The following is a 10890-nucleotide window of genomic DNA, read 5'->3' on the forward strand; positions in this document are numbered from 1 at the left end:
CTCACTCACACTCACACACACACACACACTAACTCACTCACTCACTCACTCACTCACTCACTCTCACACTCTCTCTCACACACACACACACACACACACACACACACACACACACACACACACACACACAGCCTCTAACTGCTCAGTAAACCCAGCAGGTGTCTCTTCTCCCATCAGTCACTAGTCTTCTACCCATAATGCCGTGTGTCTCCCTCCACCAGTTTGAAGGCAGCGAGTCTCTGTCCAGCGGTAACCTGGGTCAAAGGTCACGGCCCAGCAGCGACCTCAACAACAGCTCCAGCCAATCCCCCGCCAAGGTCACACGCAGCGTGTCGGCCAATCAGAAGCAGCGGCGCTTCAGCGACCACGGTGAGTTCCTGTCCGGCGGCTTCAAGAAGAAAATCACACATCATTCATTCACTCATTCATTCATTCACTCATTCACTCATTCATTCATTCACTCATTCATTCATTCACTCATTCACTCACTCATTCACTCATTCATTCACGCATTCACTCATTCACTCATTCACTCATTCATTCATTCATTCATTCATTCATTCACTCATTCATTCATTCACTCATTCATTCATTCACTCATTCAGTGCAGAAGGCAGATCCTCATGGTATGGTGAGGTAGGCAGATCGTCCCGTCTCTGTTGGAGACTTGGAGGGACGATGCGTCTTGGCTCTGATTGGCTCAATCCTGTATCCAGTGATCCCGGTCAAAGCTGATTGGCTCCTCTCTGTCCTCTGTGTCTCAGTGGCGCCCTCCGTCCCCCCGGCCGTGTCCTACACCAAGCGTTGCCATGCCAACAGCGTGGAGGGCGAGAGGAAGGAGGAGCCGGGCGACACGCCGGCCTCGCCCGCGGGCGCCCAGGACCGCAGGAAGTCCGCCACAGCCTCAGGGGTGAGAGGGTGGACCGCTAGGGTCACGGGGTCAAAGGTCACGTTAGGACTTCCTGGATGTATTTAGTGTTTTTGTTTTACGTCTGTGAATTTAAATTTTATCCTTCATTGTCCTTTTTATTATTGTTTTTATTCCTTTTTATTTCTTTGTTTTTATCCATTTTTATTATTCTGAAAAGCACTTTGTAAACAGTCTTGTGAAAAGGTGCGATACAAATAAAGTTTATAATTGTTATTATTATATTATTATTATTATTGGCCTGATGGAGGCACTGTAAAAGTTGCTGCACATCCTGCAGTCCTGATGAATTACCTGACTGGTCTCTCTCTCTCTCTCTCTTTCTCTCTCTCTCTCTCTCTCTCTCTCTCTCTCTCTCTCTCTCTCTCTCTCTCTCTCTCTCTCTCTCTCTCTCTCTCTCTCTCTCTCTCTCTCTCTCTCTCTCTCTCTCTCTCTCTCTCTCTCTCTCTGTCTGATTTTGATGAAACTTGCTCCTGATTGGCTCCATGTTTCTCTTGTTATGGAGGATAAAGTCTGATTAATGGAACGATGATCTAAGGCAGATCGGTTCAATGACTAGAATGGTGTGTGTGTGTGTGTGTGTGTGTGTGTGTGTGTGTTACAGAACATGACTCGGAGGAACACATACGTGTGTGAGCGGACAAGTACTGACCGCTACTCTGCCATTCCCAACGGGAAGGACAGCAGGTGAGAGGCATGCTGGGAGTAATCAATATTCACCGATCACATCTCCAAATCTGATCACATCTCCACATTCTGTCCATGTTCATGTGTAAATATATTGATAAGGTGAATACTAATGTGAACATGAGCCACATTTGCACATCATGTATATAAATTGTAAATTCACGTTTTCTTCATATTCTCATGATCTTATTAGTTACATGTTGCATTTATCTTGATATTTTGTGTTTTTATTATTTATTCTCACTGCATTTGTTTCATGTTTTGATGCATTCTCATATCTCATATTTTTCCATCATTTTTTCTTTGTCTCAGTACGTTCTGCTGTTATGTTACTCACACTCACAATGCTGTAATTAATATATTTTCATACTTTTCATTCTTATATTTCTACTCCACGTTCTACTGTTGTGTTTAATATCCTATTTGCTCCTTTCTTATCTATATTCTAGTTTTCTTTGCTGTATCCTGTTACTGTTTGATGCTAAAATGACCCAGTTTTCCCACAGGATCAATAAAGTTTCATCTGATGACGCACCAGAAGGAAACAAAACCTCACTGCTGACGAAGAGTCTCTCTCTCTCTCTCTCAGTCTAACTGAGGTATCTGCAGCATCCACCTCCCCGTCGCCGGGGGCAACCGTCTCCTCCACCCGTCCTCGTCATGTGAAGTCCATGTCGGCGTCAGGACATCCCATCAAGTCCTCCCTGCCTCCGATAGACGACAACGCAGAGTACCAGAGGTGAGCGAGCCTTTCCCCTCCTCTGACTACAATGTGAACAGGATTTAGACGTTTCCCTTCTGGTAGACGACATATCAGTCTACATGTAGATCAGAAGTTCCATCAGGGTCCATGAAGGTCCAACAGTAACTACTGTAGTGTTTGGTTGGACTGAAAACCTGCAGACTGTTGGACCTTCATGGAGCCTGATGGAACCACTGCTGCACCTCCAGCAGCCCAGAGAGGCTTTGTAGCTGCATCAGTCTCCATGATGGAGGAACATGTAGAACTGTGTGTTAGTTAATAAAGTGTAAATCTGTAGAACTGTGTGTTAGTTAATAAAGTGTAAATCTGTAGAACTGTGTGTTAGTTAATAAAGTGTAAATCTGTAGAACTGTGTGTTAGTTAATAAAGTGTAAATCTGTAGAACTGTGTGTTAGTTAATAAAGTGTAAATCTGTAGAACTGTGTGTTAGTTAATAAAGTGTAAATCTGTATCAAGCAGCTAGAAGCAGAGAGCAGCTGAGTCAGCTTGTTGTGGTGTGGCTGTAGATCCATTCAGTAACGTTCTCAGTAAAAGTGAATAGTGTGATAAGGTGGATTTGGTTACTGTGACACAGTAAACTGTCTTGTCTTTAGCCCTAGTCTCTACTCCAAAACACTCTGAGTTGTAGCTTGAGAAGAGTCAGCTCAGTTAACCTGAACAAACTGTTAGCTAGCTAACTAGCCGGCAAACACACTGATGTTAATGTGAACATGCTAACGCTAGCTGCTGCTAGATACGTTAGCTAGTGTGCTAATCAGATGTGTTAACAACAAGACAGTGATGTTAGCTGACCAGATGCTATGGTTAGCTAGCTGACATTATCTAAACACTAAATGAGGACCTCCAAGATGGCTGCCAGAGGGCGGTTACAACACCTGAGCGGCCTCTACAGATATTACTGCGTTAATATAAACAGAGCTGCAAAGTGTTTTACACCCATGAAACCAGTAAATGCCAATAATTTCCTGTCTCCCCCCCCAGCACCCCCCACCCCCCCTCTACGTCCCCGTCGGCCAATAGCATCAGCAGCAGCAGCAGCGCCACGCCGGACCGGACCCGGTTCCCCCGCGGTTCCTCCAGCCGCTCCACCTTCCACGGCGCTCAGCTGCGAGAGCGACGCTCCGCCACCTACAACGGCCCGCCGGCCTCGCCCAGCCTGTCGCAGCACACCACCGCCTCGCTGGCCACGCCCCGCCGCGGCAGCTCCGCCTCCACCTCCACCTCCCTCATCGGCAAGATCACATCCAAGTTCGTACGCAGGTCAGTAACGCCGGGAACAGAACTCCCAGCGGAGAGGCAGGCGAGGTCGAGGGTCTGGTGCTGAAACGACTGGACGCACACACACACACACACATACATACACACACACACACACACACACACACACACACACACACACACACACACACACACACACACTGTCTTTCTCTCTCTCTGCTCAGTGTGTGCTTGAAGCTACCAGCAGACCTGGACACTGCTGCCTACCTGAGGTTTTCATTCCCGGTCTGTCTCTGTGTTAACACTGTGTGTGTGTGTGTGTGTGTGTGTGTGTGTGTGTGTGTGCGTGTGTGTGTGTGTCTGGTCTCCTTCCTCCAGGAGTGGGTCTGGGGAGCCGAGGGAGGAGGGGCGGGACTCCAAGCCTCGCTCCCTGCGCTTCACCTGGAGCATGAAGACCACGTCCTCCATGGAGCCGGGAGACATGATGAGGGAGATCCGGAAGGTTCTGGACGCCAACAACTGCGACTACGAGCAGCGCGAGCGCTTCTTGCTGTTCTGCGTCCACGGCGACGCCCGTCTGGACAGCCTGGTCCAATGGGAGATGGAGGTGTGCAAGCTGCCCCGCCTCTCGCTCAACGGCGTGCGGTTCAAGAGGATCTCCGGCACGTCCATCGCCTTCAAGAACATCGCTTCCAAAGTGGCCGACGAGCTCAAGCTGTGAACCTCCACCACTTTTTAATTATTCGGCGAGCAGAGCGACCCGAGCAGAGCTGACGCTCGGCGAGGAGAACAGAAACGCTCCGTCGCTCCTCTGATCCACAGAGCGACGCCCAAACAAGTGTCGGCCGCCATCTTGTGTCCAGCGCTACTCCAGGCTACCTGCCATATGACTCGGTGAAACTGAACCGACCGCAGCACCGCTCCCATGTAAAGTTTCAGTAAACGTGTTCCAGTAAAACCAAATGTTTGCGCGGCCGGCGGCGCCGACGCCCGGCGGGCCGCGCCGCGTCTCGACGCCCGGAGAGGAATCCGCAGGTTTCACGACTCGACCGGAGTCCGTCCTCACCGCTGCCTTGACAGTTATATCACTGAGGAACTGCTGCGCCTGTGACCTTTAACCTCCCGCGGCGACGCCCCCTTCTGGCTGATGCTAATATGAGCGGAGACTTTCCACCATTGCAATAATATTAGAGCGCCGGGATGCTCAGCGACCGATGCAGGAGGTTAAAACAAAGACCGCAAAGCTCCTTTTCCCACATGTACAGCTGAGAGAAGAGAGAGTGTTTGTTGTTAGTGGATCTGTGTGAAGCCGTCAGCTGGAGTGTGTGTCGTGTCGTCTTGGTTTCTGTACAGACGGTCTGTTTTATTTGGTTCACATCTTTTGGTTGTTTGCCTCCACCAAAGTTTAAATGTTTTGTTTTTTTTTTTTATTATTTTTACTTTTTTATTCTCATAAGAATAAGATAAAGCAGAAAGAAAAGCTTATTTTTTACTTTCCATGAAAAATGAGTTCCTTTTCCTGATACAGGAGAGAGACTGGATGGGAACCGGCCTTCAGCTTGTAAAGCAGCAACAGAGCCTGCAGTCCTGGGTCAGGGGGGTCAGGGGGGTCAGAGGGTCAGGGGGTCCGGGGGTCAGAGGGTCGGGGGATCGGGGGGTCGGGGGGTCGGGGGGTCAGAGGGTCGGGGGGTCGGGGGGTCAGAGGGTCAGGGGGGTCGGGGGGTCAGAAGGTCGGGGGGGTCAGAGGGTTAGGGGGTCAGAGGGTTGGGGGGTCGGGGGGTTAGAAGGTCGGGGGGGTCAGAGGTTCAGGGGGGTCTGGGGGTCAGAGGGTTGGGGGGTCAGAGGGTTGGGGGGTCGGGGGGTCAGAGCGATGCTTCAGCTCACCTACAGTTCAGAACCGAAACTCAAACTCAGATTTACACAACAATATTAAAGTGCTGTGGAACTGTGGCAGCACCTTGGGTTACAGGAGAAAGAAGCTGGGAGACTTTGACAAAGCAGATTCTGACAATATATAAAAAAAACGTCTCTCACTTTTTTTTTTTGCTTACTTACAATTATTAGTAAACAGATTATTTTCTTTGTTCCATCATCATAAGTTTCCTCCGACCGGATTTCGGTGTTCCACTTGTTCAGACTGAAAGGTTTAATAAACATAAAGAAAGAGATTCACTTCACTAGTTTTTTATATATTGTCAGAATCAGAAACACAATTCTCCAGTCTGCTCTACCGGAGCAACAGATCACAGAATCACTGATTTGGGAGTTTTATCATGGAGGAAGAGACACAACCCAGACTCTACCAGAGGAACACAGAGCTTTAAGGCGTCATTCTGTCATTTTCTCTACTGCAGTTTCAGTAGAGGAACAGCCTGACGGTTGTTGTGAGGCTGCAGGGAGTCTGTCCTTCAACCAGAGGACTCAGGTTCAAACCCCCCCCGCCCTGCTGAAGTGTCCCTGAGCAAGACACTGAGTCCCCACCTGCTCCTGACCTCTGACCTCTGACCTCCCTGTGGAGGGGGGGTTTAGCTTCCTACATGGAGACATAGAGGAGGACATGATAGTTCCGGAAGATCCACTTCTTGAATTGGCTGAAGGAAAGTTGACTCTGATCCTGGCTCAGGTTTTGACATTTTTAAGTTTGTAGCGTAAAACCTGCTAAGAGCAAACTGTTGCATGAAGCAGGAACCATGACAGGCGTGTTCAGGGCGCGGCGTGTTCAGGGCGCGGCGTGTTCAGGGCGCGGCGTGTTCAGGGCGGGGCGTGTTCAGGGCGGGGCGTGTTCAGGACCATGCGGGCTGGTCTAACTTCTAACTCTGATTGGCCCTCAGTCAGCTGTTGGTTCAGCCAGTTTTCCTGTTTAAAGGACAGTTCCAGCATGATTAGGCGGCAATTTAAACCGTAATTATTTAAAATCAGACAATAGCTGGAGGAAGAGTCTGGCTTTGGTTTGTCTGTTTGCTTCACTGGGTTGATTGACAGGAGGCGGGGCCTAACGGAACCGCAGAGAATGTTAGCTATTGGTTGAAAGATTTATTTTAGAGAGGAAAACACAGAAATCGGACACATGGCCGACCTGAAAGCAGTACTTTGCCTCCCTCTCACGGTGTTTCTGAATGTCCACATTGATCTGGAACAGTGAACAGAACTTCTTTCAAAAAGTCAAAAAGTTTCCAGCCTGATTTCAGCGTTCTGATGCAGATCTTCTCATCACAGCGCTGGATTCACTTTACTGACTGAATTAGAAGTCTGTTTGTTTCTTTTTACGGACTGTAGCTGGAGGAATGTTTTGTTTTAGTTTGACTGGGTTGTGATTGACAGGAGGCGGGTCCTAATATAACCACAGAGAGCGCGAGGCTATTGGTTGAAAGATTTATGTTGGCGTGGAAATCACAGAGATTCAGAGAAGCAGAAAACGGAAGCAAGTCTGCAGTTTTCTCTGCTGTTTGAACTGAATGGGAGTGAATGAGCTGATCTTTAACCGTGGTGCATGTAGGTAAAAACAGACAGAATTAACATTAAAGGGATGGGAAATGTAGAAAATGAGCAAAGATCTGAAATCATGCTGGAACTGTCTCCCTGCTCCAGTTTGTTTCTTGTATTTATTCCTGTCTGCCTTCTGATGTGCTGCTGTGTTTCTGAGGCATTCGTCTGTTCCAGAGAAGAGCAGGTGTGTTTTTTTTAAATTTTAGTTCTTGATAGGTTTTTATTTTTATTCTCCTGTCCCCTCTAATGAGTGATTGTAGTGCGAGAGCGTCAACAGAACCACTAGCAGCGGTACGGTTCCACTTGTTCTGCAGCAGCGAGGTCCGGAGGGTTTTAGTGTGCAATGGTTCTCCGTCGTCACTGGAACCGGAGAACGCCCGGAAAACTCGAGTGAGAAGGGAACAAACGATGCAAATATTATTTCCTCATTTGACAGGGATGAGAAAGGGTTAAAAGGGGCGGAGTCTGAACATATGATGCTGCATTCAGGTCATATGGGAAAGACTGAAAATATGAGCTTCCTACTTGAAAATACTGTGCACCGCAGCTTTCAGATGGTAAATTCTGCTTTCTGTTTGGTCTGATTTCACGACTTGAATTCTGACGTCACCAACAAGGAAATATCTGCTGTCCGGTGTAGGAACGACAGATTCATTTCAAATAAAACCAGTGAAATGAAGGATTTTCAAGTCATTTTGTGATCTTGGCGTTTAAAATGCCACGGCAGGACGACGACGACTGTCTGGATTTTTGGTTTGTGTTTTGACATTACGATGTTTGGTTTGTCAAATATTTCATCACTCAGTTCATGTGTGTGGAGTCAGAAAACGACAGTCCTGGAGTCTCGTCGGACTCGAACCCCGTTTGAACCGGTGAACGCTTCCGCAGACGGTTATTCCTGTAGGACCTGAATGCAGCATGACACTGAGGGTCAAAGCCTCTGCTGAGGATGCCCAGTGGCATCATGGGAGTTGGGAGAGCGCTGCACCGTGCCAGACCTTAACCGTCTCCACACCGGGTCATTATCTAGAGGAGGTAGAGGGGCGTCAGTCCACTAGACCAGGAGTCTGGAACCGAACATTTACCAAACCGACTCCGGTTCTCTCTCATCGACCAAATGTTCTACATGTCGGTTTGTTCGGAAAATATATTTGTCAAGTAGCCAAATTTGCATGAACGGTTTTGTTTGTGTTTCTTCAGCTAAACTGAGAGTCGCTCTCATTCGGAGCGGGCCGGTTTATTCTGATTGAGGAGGTCACATGAGGCATTTTATTCTGATTGGGGAGGTCACATGAGACATTTTATTCTGATTGGGCTTCTATTCTGATTGTTAGTGGAATAAAAGGCTTCATGTAAACGCAGCTGCTGATCGGTTCCTCCTGTCTGGTTGAAGCCGATCAGTGAAATCACTTCTGCACAGCTGCCTCTTCCTGCATCTGATATCATTCACCACCAAAACGTCCAAACCTGCTGACTGACAAGATATTATTATTTGGTCGATATGATCAATGATTAGTCATAGATCACCAGACCGTCAGCTGAGAGGGAACGCTGCTCCTGATGGGATTTCTTTTTTAGATATTTGGGATTGTTTTTGTTTTTTTTGGCTTCTACATAACTTTCTGGTGATTATTGCTTGGTCGTTGCTCTCCGTTATGACGATAAAAACTACAACATCAAATTGAGACTCGTTCCTCTGCCGGTCCTCCACTCAGACCTTCGGCTCAGTCCGCTTCTAGAGCCGGGCGATAATTCAATGTTATCAATAATCGTCTTTCAGTGGAATCATGTGGTCAGTCTGGAATATCATGACCCACAATCCTGCTGTCTGAACTGATGAGAACAAACACATTTGATTTCAAAACTCTGGCAAAATGAGCTGTTTTATTACCTAAATATAGTAATATTACTTGAAAATGTCAGTTTTGACATTACCATTCAGTTCAATAGGATGAACATTAATTTTTATCATTAAATATGATTTTGCAGATGTGAGTCATATCGTGATATATATTGATATCGAAAAAAATCCTTATGATTATTGTGATATTGATTTCGACCATATCGCCCAGCTCTAGGACTTGGGAATGTGTGTGTGTGGCCTCAGTGGACCAATAGCAGCAGAGCAAAAGTGTTCAAGTGTAAAAGCTGTTAACAACATGTACCCCCCCCCCCCCCCCCCCCCCCCCCCCCCCCAAATATGTCCCAGTCCCTCATAAATGCGAGGAAAGCTTGAGGAGTCGTCTAGATTCTCTCACTGGTGCACAATATTAAATCTGACTTGAAAGGAGTCCTGAAGTCTTCCTCGTGTCGTTTTTCTCTCATTCCTCAACAGTCAGCGAGTCGTCCAAATAAACTTTTATATACATTGAAGCTGGACGGGCGTTTTTCATTTGGATTCAGCTGCTGACTACAGGAACTTCACACCTCAACAGAGGAGAGACCAAGTCAACTTCGCCTAAGTCCCAAGTCAGTCTCAAGTCTTGAGGCACAAGTCTCAAATCAAGTCCCAAGTCTAAATGTAGATTACCAAGTCAAGTCCATGTCATTAATGTCAAGTCTCAAGTCTAAATGTAGAACAGCAAGTCAAGTCAGAACAAATCAAGAGTCCAGTATCAATTTAATATCTTAAAAAAAACTAAATATCTAGGACTTTTCAATGCAATATGGTTTTAATAGGATAAAAACTTGGTAAGAGCATCATGAGTTTGATTTCTATAATCAGTTTCAACTTCAATAAATTCAATCATTCCATACAAATTCAGAAAACAGAATTTAAATTCAGTCGTCCGCTGGAACAAATCTCATCACTTTCAATCTAAGTCATTTACACAAACACAAGATCTCAAGTCAAGACTTTAGAAACCTTTTCAAGTCATCAAAGTACAAGTCAGAGTCAAGTCCCAAGTCACCAGAACCCAAGTCAAGTCAAGTCTCAAGTCTTCTCTTCATGCATCAAGTCAAGTCTCAAGTCTTCTCTTCATGCATCAAGTCAAGTCTCGAGTCACATGACTCAAGTCATGTGACTCGAGTCCCCACCTCTGCACCTCAACATCCCAATGATTTGTGTATTTTGATTATTATCTGTGTGCTGTACCTATTTACACCACCAGTCCACAGTCTGAACCTGACTGAATGTTCTGTTTCATTCTCTTAAAGCCATTCTGATCTAAAGGCTTCTGCTTAAATGCTTGAAATGAGTTTCTTACACAAATATAAATAGTGAAGTTGATCCTATGTATGAATTTCTTTCCAAAGCCTTTGCCTTTCCATCAAGGCAAAGAATCTAAAATATAAGATAGTTTTGATTTGTTTAACACTTTTTTGGTCGCTGCATAATTCCATTTGTGTTATTTCATAGTTCAATAATATTGTGGTATTTTCCATGGTATCGAATATCTCCTCCCCCCCCCAACATGTGTTGCTTAAATCACAATTATGAAAAAAAAAAAAATAATAATCATAGCTGTAGTGAAAAAAATGTCATTTTATTTCCAGTGGGTTTCCTTTTCCACAATCAGCCTGTTTTCCTGGAAATAGCAGGGATGAGCAGATTACACCAAATGGCCGTTGTTTCCTATAATGCTTGAACAGTATGATCAGATTTCAATAATATTATGTACAAACAATCTATAAGAATACTAATTACTATTAATAGCCTTGAAATTTGAAGTAATTTAGAAGAAATTAAAATACCAAAATACATATCTATATATATATTGCATATCACAGCATAAAATTTGATCGCCCAAGCCTATTGGATAGTCCATCTGTCCTCCTCCTCCCTGCAGCCAATCCCCGTCCAGAT

The 10890-nt window shown here is 46.0% G+C and overlaps 1 protein-coding gene across 2 annotated transcripts in view; it reads left to right on the forward strand.

Moving 5' to 3' along the window:
- The window catches only part of mark1 (MAP/microtubule affinity-regulating kinase 1), a 37419-nt gene extending 32237 nt beyond the window's left edge, over positions 1-5182 (forward strand). For both annotated transcript variants that reach the window (XM_071922175.2, XM_078282682.1), the window contains exons 13-18: positions 222-369; positions 765-910; positions 1533-1615; positions 2205-2354; positions 3360-3638; positions 3975-5182. In XM_071922175.2, the coding sequence (XP_071778276.1) occupies positions 222-369; positions 765-910; positions 1533-1615; positions 2205-2354; positions 3360-3638; positions 3975-4317 (1149 nt within the window). In that variant the 3' untranslated portion in view covers positions 4318-5182. The remainder of the gene's footprint in view (positions 1-221; positions 370-764; positions 911-1532; positions 1616-2204; positions 2355-3359; positions 3639-3974) is intronic.
- The last annotated feature ends 5708 nt before the right edge of the window (positions 5183-10890 follow it).

This window comes from Centroberyx gerrardi, chromosome 3 (assembly GCF_048128805.1).
Source record: "Centroberyx gerrardi isolate f3 chromosome 3, fCenGer3.hap1.cur.20231027, whole genome shotgun sequence".
Taxonomy (NCBI): domain Eukaryota; kingdom Metazoa; phylum Chordata; class Actinopteri; order Beryciformes; family Berycidae; genus Centroberyx; species Centroberyx gerrardi.